At 45.5% G+C, this 17,268-nt stretch overlaps 1 protein-coding gene across 2 annotated transcripts in view; it reads left to right on the top strand.

Annotated features, from left to right (window-relative positions):
- Window positions 1-832: 832 nt before the first annotated feature.
- VAPB (VAMP associated protein B and C) overlaps window positions 833-17,268 on the top strand; it is a 30,260-nt gene continuing 13,824 nt past the window's right edge. The window contains exons 1-2 of one of the 2 annotated variants that reach the window (XM_084538565.1): window positions 833-1,110; window positions 16,368-16,520. In XM_084538565.1, the coding sequence (XP_084394691.1) occupies window positions 1,053-1,110; window positions 16,368-16,520 (211 nt within the window). In that variant the 5' untranslated portion in view covers window positions 833-1,052. The remainder of the gene's footprint in view (window positions 1,111-16,367; window positions 16,521-17,268) is intronic. The other variant, XM_084538564.1, reaches the window with a different exon arrangement.

Raw genomic sequence — 17,268 nt, 5'->3', positions numbered from 1 at the left:
GTAGTCCTGTGGTAACATGAATTTTCACATTAATGTTTTATTACTATATTTTTATTAATCTCTTACCTGTTAGCCAGTCACCCCTCATTAGGACTTGCTCTAACATAACTGGAATGCTTTGACAGTTTTTCTCTGTTAATAGGACTGCTTTTATCCTTGAAACCATGGTATCTCCTCCCCCGTCCTACCCATCTGAAGTCCAAGAAAAGAATTTGTATACACAAAGACTTGTTTATTAATTATACATAAACTAAACTTTAGGACCCCAATCCTTGGCACATTTCTTCTGGTAAAAGGGACACCCCAATCTCTTGCTTTGTTGCAGCCCCCTTGATTTGACGTGTCAGTAATGTTTTATGAATTCTTACGAAGTTTTAGATTGTAGAATACTAGGGGAGGGGACAGGTGGATGATTATGTAGTGCTGTTACAACTGTTATGGCCTTAAGGTCAGCAGAAGAGTGGCAATTCACGTTAAGTAGACAAATTTGTAAACTGAAAAATATTTTAAGTCATGTGGAGAAAAAAGGAAAAAAGCTTCCGTTAGCCTGTACATAGGGGCAGCCTTCAACCCCTCGAGCTGCCCTGAACGTGTCTTTATCCACTGCAAAGCCCGTGGCTGGAGGCCAGCCCCGCAGCGCCCTGTCCTTACCCGGGGGTCGGGGCCCGGCCCGGAGCCGCCCCTGTGCGGGGCCTCGGGGGGCTCCGGGCTCCCCTCCCCGGGCCCGGCCCCCGCGGCAGGAGGCGGGCGGGCGGCAGACGTCAGCCGCAGCCTCTCCCTGGGCCGCTCCGTGCTGCATCATCCCCGCCTCCCCCCCGGCCCTCCCGGCCTCTCCCCGCGTCCCCGTCAGCCCACCGGGAGCCGCCGCTGCCCGCCCGGCCCCGGCTCCGGCCCCGGCTCCGGCTCCGGCTCGGCCCCGCTCGGGGGCGCTGAATAAAGCCGCGGGGCCCGCCCGCTGCCGGCCCTCCCTTCCCCTTCCCCTCCCTTCCTCCCTCCCTTCCTCTCTCCGCCTGGTGCCGCCACCGCCGAGGAGGAGGAAGAGGAGGAGGAACATGGCGAAAGCGGAGCAGGTCCTCAGCCTCGAACCGCAGCACGAGCTCAAATTCAAAGGTACGGGGCCCGCCGCCCTCCCGCCCGCCGCCGCCTTCCCCACCGCCCGGCCCCGCTCCGGCGGCAGCCATTTTCCGTAGGGCCGGGGCCGGGCGCCCGCTGCCAAAATGTCCTTCAGCGCCGCGGCTTTCCCCGTCCCCCTCCTCCTTTTCCTCCTTCTCCTCCTCCTTCTTCCTCCCCGTTCCCACTCCCCCGGCTCCTCTCCCGCAGCCCCCGGCCCCGCGGGGCCGCAGCGCGGTGCGGGGGGGGGTCCCGGGCCCGGCCCCGGCCCCGCCATGGCCGCGCTGCGGGGCTGAGGAGAAGCCGGGAGGGAGCCGGGGAAGCGCCCGTTGTGCCCCCGGGAGGGGGAAGGACGGAGCCGGGGCCTCGGGGAAGGGAGATGCGCTGCGGGCTGAGGCGGGGGCAGGCGCTCCCCGAGGTCCCCGAGGAGCCGGGGCACCCCCGGGTGTGTGCGGCGGGGCTCGGCCGGGCTGCGGGAAACCCTGAGCCCCCCCGGCTCCATCCCTGGTGGCCTCTCGTGGCGTGTTTTTTTTTTTTTTTTTTCCTTTTATCCCCGTTACCATAACGCTGCGAGGCGTTCAGACGCATTCCTTGCGAATATTCCGCCTGCCCCCAACCCCGTCTTTCCCGCAAGCCCAGCGCTTGAATGGGTTGGAGCTGGCGTTGAGATTCCAGCGTTGTGACCTGAGGGATAGTGCTGCTGTAATGCAATATTCGGGGATTACAAATAAGCATTCGGCAAGTTTATTTATGCTGCAGGAGTCAGAGGTGCTGTAGAGCTTCGGATGAATATCTGGCAAATCTTCCTTTTTTAAAAATAGCGACCTATTTGGTGGCATCTGGTAAAATTACTGCTTACTCAAAAGCAGTATAGCACTTTTACATATAACATTTCATATAACATTTCATGTAACATTTTTACACCTAGGAGAAGTCTTTGCCTGTATTTAATACTAAATATTTCAATATAAACTATTAGTATAAACTGGACTTACCAAAAGGCACAGTAATAAACCCTGGCTGGACTGAATGTGTCTTTGTTGCAGGCTGAAGTCTTTGCATGTTGTTATGGCAGCAGAATCAAACATGCTCAAGAAGCAAACTGCTCTAATATTGTTTATGTTAAGGGCTGATGTTCATCTAATTATGCTTGTTGTGAATGTCAGTAACGTTATTTCCATCAAGGAAGCTGAGGCGGGCAAGAAGCGGGGCCTTAATTGGTACAGACTTGCCAGGGGCACCTAATTGTGGTTTGGGGCGTTTTCTTATCACTTGGTTGCAAGCAGGTATAAAACTAGCCAAAAACCGTGGGGTGGTGTTGTTGTTGGGGTAAAGCTAACTAGTCAGGCTGCCTGGCCCTCAGTGGAGGATCTGGGACTGCTGAAGTTAAATCCACCAACCGTGGAGGTTTTCTTTGTCAAATCTTTAGCCAGCATCGTACGCTTCTTATAATGTACAATGTTGCTTGACTAGCTGCAGCTAATCTATGGCTTAGTTTAAAAGTATGCTTAAATATTAATGTTGGAATAGGCCTAATGCTATGGATAGCCTTCATATGCCTTGGCAATAAATCCTGTCTTACAGCCCTTCCTGACAGGCAGTGCTGACCACCGGCCTTCATTCAGGAAAGGCCAGTTTGAAGTATTCATGAAGTCAATTCCGCTCTAAGCGATTCTCGTCCTGTTGTTGTGGTGGCCTGCTGCCTGCTAATGTGGCAGCAACGGTTCTGTCGCCTCTGTAAACAGTTGCATTTCTGTGCAAAGCATTGCTGTGCTCAGCGCGTGCGGATGCGGACTGCCAGGTGCCAGCAGCGCTGCCGACCGGTGAGGCTCCGCTTCCTCGCTGGTGTGCCCGAAAGATTCGACGCTTTAGGGCGGCAGCAGCAGCAAGGTGGGATCCTAAACCGAGTTTCACAAACGCTGGAAATGGATAGAGGTCTCTGTCAAAATGCACACGGGTAGAAAATGCAGAAAATAATCGGCTATGCTGTTGTCACGCTGCTCTGTTTGATTCTTAAATATAAAATCTAGAGGGAGGTGTGACATTTATGAAAGGAGGCAGGAACAAGATACCGAAGTGAGGATTCATTCTGTGTGTCCCAGTGTGTGGGATTGCAGCAGTCTCTGTTAGCCACTGCTTTCATTTAAAAGAAAGGATCTGAAGACCTTTTCTAAGAAGCTTTTGTAACCCCTCATTTTGCAGCAGTTCTTCTAAATGTGTTTAGGTCTTTCAAAATACCATTTGTCTATTATTATTATTTTTTTTTTTTTTTTTGCAGAAATATCAAAGAAGATATTCATGCCAGAATTGCTTTTCATAGCATGTGAGCATGAGCAGGGGTTGTCTTTCCTCTCCATCTCCTACACCATAACACACGCTCCAAAATAGCATCACCATGTGCTGCGCTGAAATGCAGCTGTGAATAGCGGGAGGCAGGACACTCCTCTCTGATCACAGTGTGGCTGGAGGTGCCCGTTCCTTACCCTGCTCATGTGCAACAGCAGCTGTGCAGCTGTGCCAGTGACTTCTGTTGGTCACTGCAGTTTTGCTGCCTAGGTGAGAAAGCGTTGAACTATAGGTTTATCATTGAGACTTCACTGGAAATGAATGGTGAAAAAGACCCTTGGTGCTGTACGTGAGAACGTCTGCATGTATGTTTCCCTTCCTTTTTGTTAATCACACAGCATGCAACAATGAGATTTTCTGCCATGAATTAGATCATGATATTCAAGGACCAGACTTAAGGAAGCACGAGCTTTAAACTTGTGCGGGGGTGTGTAATTCTGGCCCCTTTAGTTAGATGTGTTTTGATAGCATTGGTAATTACAGTGCCACACTTGTGCTATGGGGCACTGCCTCATTTGCTTCACAGGATGGCTCCCAGTCAGGCAGATCCATCCTTCCAGCATCACAGGCCCACCTGGAACAGATTTATTTAGTGCCAGCAAGTGATGTTTTGTTAGAACTGAACTTATTTTAGGACCCACCTGGGTTTTCAGCTGCTTGAAATTGCTGCAGCATCCTCTGCAGGTGCAGTTTGGGGTGGGGGTGGCTGGCAGAGGGCTTGTGCCAGCGGGTGGAGGTGGCGTGGGCTGTGATGCGTGTCAGAGGGGTTTTGGGGGGTTGCTACAGGTGAGCCTGGGCTTATGACTCAGCACTCACTCTGTTGCAGTGCTCCCCAAGTGGCAAGTAGCAGTATTGTGCAACCACATTAATTCCTCGCCAACCAGCACAAGTTGCTGCCAGTTGCAAATGCAGTTTCCTGTGTCCGGTGCGTGATTTTTTCCACCTGCACGCCTGCAATACGCCTCTGTGTAGCTCTGCTTTCTGCGAAGGGCACAATAACAAACAGGAATGACCTGTACTCTCCATTCTTAATCATACTGCTCCAGCAGTGGCTCCAGGCCCAGCGGTGTTCCTTCCAAGCCATCGCCCGTCGCTGGCTCTGCTGCATCCCCAGGGTATGTCAGAGCTGCGGCCAAAGGTGTGGCCTCAGCCCTTGCAGCACACTCCCAGGTGCATGGCTCTGAGCTCCTTTGTGTGCATCTGGGCAAGCTACAGCCAGATCCGTGCCTTGCAGGTTGGCAAAACCTCCTCTGTCCGATGCAAATGCCCAATTCTTACCGGAGACTGAGCTAAGGCTTTTCGGTCCAGCGGCTTGGCAGCGCTTGGGACGTGTGATCAGCCTTGAATCTGCTGTTGTCAGGGCTGGGAAGAAAGGCTGAGGACCTAGCGGGATGTTGTGACTCAACTGTGTGCTTACCGCTCCCTCCCTGTCGTGATCTGTGTGCAAGGCCCAGGCACTGGGGGTATTCAGAGGGATTTGGCTGCCTGCTCATCCTGTTCTCTATTGGATAAACAGGGATTTCTCATCGCTGCCGCTGGAACAGGCTTTGTTTAAGAATGTAAAATACTGACAGCGTTATGAGAAGTTGCCTCTTTAGGATAATTAATATGCATCTTTTAAGTTGAAAAATTATACAGTGTTTCCTTTAAACTGTTAGAGCCCTTCTGGTGTTCACAGCATAATGGCAGTCAGCGCTAGGATTTCTTTACTCTTTGAAAGCTGCTGTGTCAATGGCTGGCTGCTCTTCTGCTGGAATATGTACCATTCTGTGCTTGCTTCTGTTTAGCCCAATTCCTAATAAAATCATTGGTAGATCAAATATGAGTAAACCTTCACATCCTTCTGCATATTTGATCAAGTTTTACACTCAAAAAGAGAACAGTATTTAAATAACAGGCAGGCTTCATAAATCTGTATGAAGCTATAGTTCATTAGTCATTTTTTGGTGACACTTAAATATTTGTAGTTCATCTTACGCCAGCTATTCTCGCAACTTAGGTAAAATCAGTAGTTTTATTCTAATTATTAAGAGTTTGTTATAGTTGGACAGACTTGCTGCATCTCACTGAATTATTCTAATTTCACGTGCGTTAGTTTTATAATTGCCTCATGGCTTTCCATAGACTCTTCACTTAAAAAGAGCAATGCTTGGAGGAGAAGAACTGAAGATAAAGGCAACAGAATGATGCATTGTACCTATTTAGTGATATGTCTCATTTTTTGAAAGGTGGAATAAGTTAAAGATGGTGTTTCCTTAATCAGCTGGTGTGCTGCGCTCTAGAGACATGACACGGCCCTGCTGGGAAAGGAGGAGGAATTGTACGAGTGTGAGCTGACAAAAGTTTGAAACTTAGAACAGAACGCATCTTTGGTTAGGGAGCCAAATAATGATTATTTGGGATGTGTGAAGCAAATAAAAGAAGTTTAGCTATGTTTTCTTTTAAATTTAATTAACATATTTAGGTCTTCTAAGATTATTTCCAAAAATCTCACAATCAACTTGAAGGTTTCAGCCAATGCGATGGATGGGTTAAGGGCTTTTGAATAATTTTGTACTGCATTGATTCTAAGAATTGCAGTTGAAGTAATGAGCATTAATGGGATCAAAGTATTACTAGTTCAAGGAAGAGCCTAATGCAGTGATAAAATCAGCATGAGCAATTATAATTTGGAGCTTACTTCTTCTCTTAGGTTTGTGGCATTTTGTGTTTTCAATAAAGGCAAAGAGCTGATCACATTGGAAGGGGCACGTACGTTCAGAATTTCCAGTTCCTCAGGAATCTGAAGTTTGTGCACCGATTTTCAGCTAAGCTAATTTTTAGTAGGAAAAGCATAGAACTGCTCTTTTAAGAGGTCCTTGTAGTGGAAAGATGTGCTCAGTTTGAGCTATGGAACTGTTGCGATGATAGGTGACAAACAAGGCTGTCCAGCTGGTTATTGAAAGCTCCTCGGTGGCAGAATGCCAGTCTGAGCTGGCGATGGCATGTGTCCTCTGTTCATTGCTTCAGAAAATATGCCTGGGTAATAAACTATATTGAAGGTAAGGAGTGACTGTCTCTCTACAGACAGGTAATGTGTCATAGCAGATGCAGATTCACGCATGTGCAGAGCAGCAAATCGTGTATTTACCAGCTGCAGCCCACCAGGCCGTGTGTTATGTCTTGTCACCTGTGAAACGGGAATGTGGAGTCAAAATCTGCACAGGAGTTTCTGATAGCTTATTCTCCCTGGAAATAAAATGATTGCATCTGTCTTCTTACCTAACATGTCTTATAAATCATTTATAAATCAAAGCAAAAAGAAATCAAATTGAAGAAATTAAAAAAAAAAAAAAAAAAAAAAAAAAAAAACTTTTTAAATAAGTGAGCTGCATCTGAATACAATGCTGAATTTTGCCTAATTGTACTTCAATTCAGAATTAGGATTGTAAAAATCAGCGCAAGCCTTTAAATAGATTCTTGGATCTGTTTTGAAACTCAACTGGAAAAATGGCATCATTGCCATAGTGAGTGATCCAACTTTATGAGCTCAGCTCAGCTTACATCTATGAACAAATGCCCGCTTCAAAAGAAGCTTAATTTGTTGCATGCACCCCGCTCTAGAAGGTATTGATTGCATCAAATGCGCTTTGGATCAAGTGAGCGACTTCTGCATGTGTTATAATGCAATTTCTGCAGAAAACTGGCTGACCTGGGGGTTTGTCTTGTTTCTTGCTTTCAGAGCTCCTCCAAACACGGCTTTGGCCTCGCCGGAGACAATGCGGGAGTCAAATGACCCTTGCTAATTCTGCCCACGTCTTGCAGCCACACTCATTTTCTACTATCTTGTTACCATATTGGTCTTATGTTTGCTCCCTGCTGGGAACAACTAATAACTACTGAAAGCATTTCACAGTTGGTACAATAACAGCCTTTTTGCTTTTTCTGTCAGTGCAGTTGGTTGGCTCTGAGAGCTTTTATTGATGATGTTTGCAACAGTTTTGTTTGTGGTACCAGCTGTTGTTTCAGACCTCAATTTCATCTTCGTTTTTGCAGGGAATATGATCTTTCATGTTATCACCATGCCACTGTAAGCCATCGTTTTCTCCCTGTAAGCCAAACCTGAGTGATTTCAGCCAGAGCCTGCCTAGGCTGAGGGCCCAGGCCTGCTTCCCTCACCGTGTGAAGTGATAAGTGAGGCCGAAAGGAAGCCTGTGCTGCTTATACACGTCAATATTTAAACAGCCCTTTATCTAAATTAAGGGCCAGCCTCGTGCCAAATCTCTTTTTCTGACTTTTGACCCCAAATTTATTCAATGTATAAATCCTTTCATACCTCCTTTGTAGACTCAGAGCTCTGTCAAAGACACATGGAATATCCATAACGTGCCTGGGCTGTTGGTGAGCTTGAAGTCTTGGCCTGCTAGGCAACCTTCCTGAAGGAGGGATTTGTGCCATCAGTCCAGAGCAGCTGTCCCAGTCTTGCTGTCACCGAAAACATATGCAAAGCAAATCACCATTTCCGTGTTTAATTCAGTGCGGGATTAAGATGCACATGGACAGAAGTGATTGAGTGTTCACACTAGCAGGACAACCCTACCGAGAGTTGACCAAGCCTGTCCTTTCTGCCTTATAGGTTCTCTGAAAAGTGCTTACCTCCACTGGAAGCCTTCTGGCCCCAAAAACATTTGTACGTGTTTGTACAAATTGGGTGCTGCTGCCGCATGCAGTACTTTTATCCCACATTATTATAAATACTTTATGAAAATAATCTCTTTACCAAACTACCTTAGTGTCTCGTTTTCCAAGCTGTAAACGAAGCCCTTCATACCATGGTGCTGTGGATTAAAGATTTCATAGTTCTAAATTTAATCCTGTTTTCTTGGTTGGTTTCCACGAGGTGTGGAAAAAATAGAGAAGGGGGAGGTTTGCCTGGTGATCCGTTTACTTTTGATGCAAATTATAAAATCGTGTAGGTGTGGGACTCACTATGCAGCTAAATCTCATGTTTTTGCAGACATTTCTAAAGCCTTGATTCAAGTTAGTTGTGTTTGTAGAAGCCATGTCAAGTGACTATGGAACTCTAATTAAAAAAAGAAAAAACTTTTGGTTTTCCCCTGACTGTTTTTTTCATCTAGCCAGTTATTTTATCCTTGCTGGTGCTTCTAATGTTTCTTGCAAGCAGAAATTCACCACTCCAGAGTGCAGTTGTGTGTTTGGACTGTCACCCTTGCCTGTTTATATTTGCAGCTGTTGCATTTTGCAGTATGTGACTTACCAGTGCATTTTGCATCTTCTCAAAGTGTTTGCATGCATAATTTCCGCTGGTTTGCAGTATCTTCTCATCTGGCCTTCCTACGTGCTCACCAGACTGAGAGCGAAGGTCAAAGGGCAGTAAGGTATTTTTTAAAATATTTTTATAGCTTTTTTTACTCTGAACTTCTTGATTTCACCCATACGGGGATGCAGATAATGCGTATGGGAGTTTAGGTTTGTAGAATGCCACTTCACACATTTGTCTTGTTCTATGCCAAGTGGTATAAACTGTCAGGTATTTTTCCCCTTTATTAAGTTCTCTCACTGCTTATGACTAATTTTCTGAGTTGTTTTTGTTTTATTTTTTCCTTTGATCTTGAAAGCACAGTTAATGGGCTAGTTTTAAATGGCTCCCAAGAAATGTATCTTGCTAAATTCAGGATTCCTCCTAATTTGTAGATATAATTAGTATCTCACTGCCTATTTAGACTTTTTTTTTTTTAACTTGGAAAAGCAGCTACTCATTGTGCGTCCCAAAATCTCTAATTTTGCTCTTTTCTTCTGGTATTTGCAATTTATGCATAATTTTGCAGTTAATATTTGTTCAGTTGCTATTTAAGTTACACATCAGACTTGTCTATTTGAAGAGTATATACGAGCATAAAATTAGCGTAGTTATGTTGTTCCTTCCCTACCATTTGCATGTGCATCTGAAATGGAGATTAGTGATTAAATTAGACCAGGGAAAATTACTTTGCAAGAAGTACAAGAAAAAAGGGTAATTTGGGATGGGTGGAGGGGGATAAAACCATGATGTCTCTTCCAGGGAGATGCTTCGTGCTGACTTCAGTCTTCAGCCAGCACTGTTTTTGCCAGGGGAGGCTGCGCACCAGGCCATGGTGCTGCACCCACTCCACTGCTGCATCCACGCTTCTCCCCAGGGGCCTGCGCTGTGTTTCAGCATCCTTTTGGTACCCACCCAGCAACCCGTGTGAGGCTTCGAGCTGTGCAGAAATAAGGAGCTATCTTTTATATGGAAGACTTAGTATTTCCTGGTTATTGAAAGAGATGTAGATGCTATTTCACTGTGAAAAGAGAGCATGCCACTGTTTTCTGAGCTGTTTTCCTACCTGGAGAGAGTTGATATGTGTGGCGTTTGTGAGTGGAGTGAACAAAGAAACATGATATGTTTGGCACTCGGTTCTAAAAGGATATGAAAGCACATTTGAAACAGATACACCTCTAAAAGCTAGCCAGCTGCTATCGGTCTTTGGTTATTCAGTTGTATGCAGAAATCTGCACGAAGCTGAGGATATAGAGAAAATATTTCTTCTTACGTTATTTTGGTGTTGAAGATCCCTGTAAGTAATGCTCAGGTCTAATAAAACTCTGAACACATCAGTTCGGGGGGAAAAAATAATAAATGGCAGCGGTACCAAAATTACGTGAAGGACATTCTTCTATTTCGCCTGGAACCTTATGTGTGGCCTCACAGCTCTTACAACTCTGAAATCAAACTGTTAATGATGCTCTGAGGAATAGAAGGTGACAAAAATTACATCATAATAGATGTTCTGAAAATAGTCATCAGACTCATGGTTGTTTTTTGTCTTTCTTTCCTCTTGAACATGAGGCATGCTCTGGCAAAAATAGGTTGTGTCAAAATAGGCCAGGGAAGGACACCGATTAATCCATCCAAATGAAATCATTTACTGCCAGCCTTGATCCAACTTTGGCACCTGGATCATGTAATTCTGCTGGCTTTCTGTGTCCTTTTCCCACCTTGTAGATCATCTTATTGATTACATGATATTAAAAAACAAAAAAAAACAAAACTCACTGCATAAATTATTTCACAGAGAGGGATTTGGATGGCACTTCTTGTAATATTTTTTTCAGCAAGGCTTCTACTGCTTAGCACAGCAAAAGTGGAAGTGGCCACTTCCCTCCCTCCGTTCTTGCTTCAAGGGCTCTTTGGGTGAGGATAGGCACAGTAAGAGTAATAAAATTGATTCCACAAGGGCACACTTTTCTAGCTGCTTCCCTACAAAGCCTGAGCTGAGACTGACAGGTTTATGAGTGGTTTACATGAGCATTAAAAGCAGCCTAAGTTTTTTCTTTAACATAATTACCAAATTTGGGATAGCTGGGTCTTTTCAGGGAGTTACTTGTGAAATAAGATGTTTATGCAACACAGGCAATTCTTGTTTCTCATTCTTCGACTTCTTTGATTTCAAAAGTTGCTGATGCTCACTTAATTATGAATGTCTCCAGAGCCAGATGGTAGTGATGATTAGAACTTGGCATACAGTGCTTTTTACAGAAAATCTTGTGAAGATTAGTGTTTTAATTAGGTAAGTATTCTCCTGACTTCACAGAGAGGCAAACTAAGGGTCCAAACCTGCTCCTGTTTTGGAATTGCTGTCAACTCTTAAGGCTTTTAATAGCAGAAGATCAAGCCCTTAAGTGATTTGTCTTAAGACAAGTAAGGTAGGGGGAGAGTTTGATTGGATCTTAGGTGTTCTTGATTCACAGGCACCTGGCTGATAGCTCAGAACACATTGCTTGACATTTCAGAGTTTGTTTGTAAAGGTCATCAACTTTATATGTAACTTTAAAAAGAAGTGTATAGTAAGGCAATTCTACACCTGTTATTGAGCCTTCTTGCTAATGTTTTGCCAATAGTGTGTTTATTTTAACCATCGCTCTGCTGATAGCCACCCCCAAAAATGGCAGAAGCTGGGGATAGAAAGCAAAATCAGTACTGTCAGATGCATAATAAATTGGGAAACAATTTGGATGTAGTGGTAAGGAAAGCTGGAAGTTGAGGGGTAAAATTGCTCAGATGGAGAGCTGGCTGTGCTTTTGGGCAGCCCTCGATCTGTCGGCAGGGTGATGCTGGCTGGGACCCAGCAGGATGTTCACATGTACTGGGGCTGGGACAAGGGGCAGGTGTGCAGGCACTGCGTGTGCGTAGTGGGGAGGGGAGCCTGAAGCATCGTGTTCAGCCCCCACGCTCTCACTCACACACAGTAAATGTGGCTCTTTCAGTCAATGAGTTATTGCTCCATGTGGACATCTAGTTAGGATGCATCAATGCGTGCGGCTTGGGCTCTTGAGAAAAGCCATGAAACAATTTAAGTTTCCCCTTCTATGGCTTTCTACCATCTTGCTTGTTAAAGATTCCTTGGTTACCTTTCTAAGGTTGATGACTCTATCATGTGATTAATGACTTTCATCTGACACATCGATGGGATTCAGCCGCGGTGAAATACGTCCTTCCCCTCCTGGTGGTGCATTCGGCTGCTTTCCCCAACGGAACTGCAAGCGGCTGCATCGCTCAAGGCTCTGGTTGTATTTCTGGTTATTCTGCCTTCTGATAAACGTCTGTGGTGCTGGGATGAAGGGGTGAAAATTGTTGTTTAGGAAAAGGTGATGAAAGTGCATCTAAGACATTCTGGGAACAACAAGGGAATTTATTCTTACCCATGCTAATTACTGATTACCAGTTTAATCTGACATGACTGTGATTGTACCACGTATTGCATTTGCTCAGAGAAGCACCAGTTCAGGAAATTTGCTTTAGGGGATGCCCAGCGTTAAGCAGATAAGAATTTGCATTAGATTTAAACACACAACAAAAAAATTAGGCATGTGCCTTAATTACTTCAAACGACTGTGCCAACGCTTCAAGGGAAAGTGTGGCTGCAGAGCGTACACCTAGATGTGCCAGCTTTAACCTGCTAAATATGAGACCTTAGTGCCTCAATTTGGCAGAAGGCTGCTGCGCAGGAAGATGCGGTTTGCCTGATGGCAGTGTCTGAGTGCTGCTCGATCTGGCTGAAAACTGATTCTCCTTTTTCTCTTCCCCACTGCCCTCTCCCTCACTCCCTGCCTTTTAAGTGGATTAATTTTCAGCATAAGCAGCTCCCTGGCTCAGCTCTCTGTGCAGCAGATGAACACCGCAGCTCGCACAAGCAGTTGGTGGAGAGGAGAGGTCAGACCACCTCCCCTTGCAGCAGCGAGACAGACGTGCGAGGATCAAGTGGCCGTGAGACTGCAGCCTTGCAAGTTTGCAGTTAACTATAAAGAAGTATTAATGGTTGTATTTGCACATACAAATCTGCAGAGTTCCTGCCCAAGCATGTGGCATCAAAGCTCTGCCTCTGATGCTTACGCTGACTTTTCATGTGCCAGACCATGCTCCAGCAGTAGTCTTGCAGCACTGCAAGTACATATATATGAAGATTGTTTCTTGGCCATGCTGAAGCACGAAGTTTCAGTTAAGATGAGGAAAAACTGTATTTAGGATTCTGCTCAAGTGCAGTAGCTGTGCAGCACGGTTACTGGGAGCAGCCAGTGGTGCGAAGCTTGTAGTGAAGCACTGCGCTAACCAAAAAGTTCTCAGCCTGGATTTGCTGTTACAATTATGTGCGCTTCTTTTTATTGCGAGGAGACTTATTTAAAATTTAAATAGAGTTGACATCATGTTCTTCTGACCTAATTCTCAGGCTTTTGTATTATTACTAAAATGATCTGGGATATTATAATGCAGTACGCTGCGGAATGACACTCCTAGGAAAGATTGATACAGCACTGGTGTTTGAATAGGAAATGGAGCGTGGCAAATTCTGAGATAATGCTGTGATCTTCAAATGTGAAGGCTTGTATGCATAGCTCCTGGGTGGAAAGCCACAGCTGTAGCTTGAAACTAACCCTGGTGAAAAGAGACCATGTGAAAAACCATGACACTCGCTGTTGCTTGTTGTTGCATGAATATGACATCTGTGGTGTTTTTTTCGTTTTTCGTCTTGGTACCTGCTTGTTTACGTTAGATGCCCATGGTTTGCATTAACACAAGTTGACTTCATCCTAACTGGCAGGAAATTGTCGTCGGTCCTTGTGGAATATTCCCAACTTTCAGCACCAAATTCAATTTGCCGCATTCTTCCTTCTGGACAGCTCGCTCCCATGGCGACCCGTGTCAGATGATGCACATACAGACCCTGAGTTTCTCATAACTTTATCCTTGGGATGACACCAGTGGCATTTTTCTCATGATCTTTAAAAACATGGGAGAAAAGTGTTTTCTTGTTTGTTTTGTTTGTTTGTTTTAAGTGTGAAATGTCATTTTGGAAAGCGCCCTGCCCTTAAACTTGCTGGGTTGGTGTTTACAGAAATATAAGCTTTGCTTTTCCAACAATATTGAAAACAATCACAAATACAGTCTTTTGGTTCAAGCTGGCTCCAGAAGCTCCATTGCCTCGCATTGAAAATTGAAGCCCCAGCATCGATGTGTGAGTCTCGTGTGGCCATTAACACCCAACCCACCCTTACCCGAAATGCTCAGATCCAGCAGTTAGAAAAAAGGCACATCTCCAGTACAGAATTAGGCTGTGCTTAACCCAGGGTCTGTTCCTACACACCCCAGCCTCCCCCCAAAAGCCTAACATCGGCTGTGATCCTTTAACAACAGCTGTCAGGGTTTCACCCAGCCGGAGCTGGCAGGCCGCGGGCCTTGCTCTTAGAAGGCAGGGACCAGGCCGATAGTATTTCATTGCCGTGCCCTAATTACCCAAGCAGTACTCGGTTGTCTATTTCTTCTTCTGTTACGCACTTCAGAACACCTATAATGGCACTGTAATCCCGCGTTTGTCTGTTCCTGTTTGCTTTGCCTACGGTGTTTGGACAGCGGTGCCAGAAGGAGCGTGCCTGGCACGCGTCTGCTGCGAGCGGGCGTCAGCCTCGCCGTGCAGTTGTGCTGGCTGATCTGTGAGACCTGTAATTTGGGGAAAACGCATCTAAAAACTTTCTGTAGCCTAGCGGACAGAAAAAGAGGAAAAGTCAAGCAGACAAGAAATGAGTTCAGTCTGCTGAAAGGTTTTGCTGCCAACAATTTCGGTATGGTCCGTGTTAGCAGTAAGTAAATCCATTTGGAAATTATTTTACATGCAGACTTTTGTCATATTACTATTACAAACAGCAGCTCGAAGCTGGGGTGCACAAATCCCGCATGCATTCATGGATCAGCCAAGTGAAAACACGGCATTTCCCCCGGGAAATCTATCCCAGCACGCAGACTGGTGAAGCTGCCGAGGACACAGCTGCACACGTAGGGCCGCGGGCAGACAGCCCTGACCCTCCCTCTGTGCTGTGCTCGAGCTTCCTAGGGCACATCCATAACTCGGAGGCATCAAGTAATTCCTTCCGAAACATTAGAGTTCCCCCAGTTAGATCTACCTTGAAGATCTGCTACTGTCTTTACATATGTAAATGGTTGCTGGATTTTTCTGCTAGTTGAACGTCTTTAACAACTCCCAGCTGCTCTGCCCGGTTCTTTTCCATTAGACCTGAAGGCTCCCCGCCTGCAGCACACAGGCAGAACTCCTGTTTCATTCTCCTTCACATCCTGATGTTTCATCACCAGGCCCAGATTTGGTGAAACCTTTGTCATCGGATCTGAAAATTTCCCTGCTTCACTTTTTTTGCTGCCAGGTTGTGTTGTAAGGGCAGGGCTGGCTTGTTGGGAGCGTGAGCAGCGTGGTCCCATGCTGCTGCCGGGGTGCCGTCTCTTTGTGTTTGTTTAATTATCGCTTAAAACAAATTGGATTGAGGGTTGTGGCTGCAGGACTGTAATCCTTGCACAGCTGTGTTAAGCGGCATTTTAGGAGATGAATTTGTCATAAATCAGAAAAGTAAGCAATCTTAAGTGCTTTTAAGCCAGCCATGCTGCAGCCGAGGACCAATCCTATTTTCTGCAGAGAGCAGGAGGATGATGGGGGAATAGTGTGTGTTTTTATTAGTATTAATTATAAAAATGATTATTTGCTTTTAAAATTTTAGGACTTTCACTCCTGAAGGGAGATGAAAATATTCAGGCATGAAGCTACTGTTTTTTATGCAGAAGACAGTTGATAAAATTGTGTTTATATTTCTTTAATTTTAATTCTCTGTGATCAGAGCAAGCAGTGCAGTCGCATGCAGCCTGCCTGATTTATCGGTGCCTTACAGAAAACCAGTAGCCAGCCTTTGCTCTAACCGAAGGGATTTGGGCAGTTTCAGGTGGGCAGTGAGCCTACGAGAAATGTGTTTGCCTGCACTCGGTGTTGCAGAAGTTGACGGTGGGTCGGAGCTGCCTGTGCTGATACAGAAGTCACAGCCGGTGCTGTCAGCTGCCGGGAACTTTCCTGTTTCCACGGGGTTATTTCCTGTCTCTGAGGCAGGATTTTGTTTATGAAGATTGCTTCTGATGTACCATTTCTAGCAGCCAGAACCATTTCCCTATACCCCACCTATTTTTGTCCATGCACAGATGTACGTGGTACCCTGCGAGCCTGCCTTTACTCTGGTTCAGTGTTGGAGGGGAATAACTGATACAGCACAGGACTTGGCACCGTTTGAATGCCATGTTGCTGTGTTGGCAGCACGTATACATGATCCCCCCCCCTTGCTGTTTGCTATTAATGACCAACTTCAGCTGTGGTGCCATGAGCAAGCTGCTCCGCAGCCTTGTTGCATCCCGAGCTGCGTGCGCGGTTACCGTGCGTGCCACAGAGGGAAGCCAAACATCTCAGTACTTTATGAGATTTGTGAGCAGGGATCTGGAGCCTGCTCAGCCTCTGCTTGAGGAGTGCTTTCTGTTGTGATTTAAAGGCTGCTCTTGCTCTCTTCTGCAGGCCCTTTCACAGATGTTGTCACTACAAACCTGAAACTCGGCAACCCTACAGACAGAAATGTGTGCTTCAAAGTCAAGACCACAGCACCACGCAGATACTGTGTAAGGCCTAACAGTGGAATTATTGATGCAGGAACATCAATTAATGTTTCTGGTAAGTCATTCAAGTGTCTTTTTTAGTAATTGAAAATAGCCTCATCAAATGAGTTAGTTCTTGGAATGCTTTGCCATCTGAAAGTATTTTATGGAATGCTTGTAAAAGCAAGAGGTGGTGATTTCATAGGGATGCAGCCATTTTATCTGTCTTTACTTCCCTTATTCCTGGTCTAGCAGTAATGGGCTTGTTTTGACATCTTGTTTTAGGGCAGGGGGAGGGGGACTATATAAATAATTTATGTGGTTCCATAGCAGCATTAGCCAGCCTATCCAAGTCGGTACCGCTGCAGCCCTGCCCTCCCTGTGGGATTATTTTTGTACGGCTAGTTTTTTGCCAGCTTAACTTCCTGAACCAGCTCATTGCAGGGTCAGACAAGTGCTTGGACAGGCACATTGAGGGAAGAATAAAACTGGGTGGACTGCAGCCACACAGCTTAGACTGATAGGCTTTTGCCAAACTGCCTAATATAACTAAGCAGTAATGCAAACATTTACTTTGCAGCCGTGCTTGTTTTGTGTTCCTTGGAGATGCTGTATGCTTTGGTGCTAGAAATGTCAAGTGACTAAATCTTTGCTGTTTCATAGGAAAAGTTAATGATTTTCTCTAATGAGTCAGTAGCTCTTGGCTTGCCTGAGTTTGGTAATGGAAAAACAAAGGAGTGCGTTACATTGAAAGCATAGAGGACTGATTAGCTTAATAATCTAAAGGACTTCGTCAAAGCATTTAATTGTGTCAGGCTGCAGAA

The sequence above is a fragment of the Aythya ferina genome, assembly GCF_964211825.1.
Source record: "Aythya ferina genome assembly, chromosome: 16".
Classification (NCBI taxonomy): Eukaryota; Metazoa; Chordata; class Aves; order Anseriformes; family Anatidae; genus Aythya; species Aythya ferina.
Note: the sequence above shows the minus strand (reverse complement) of the source record. Positions and strands in the feature narration are given on the sequence as shown.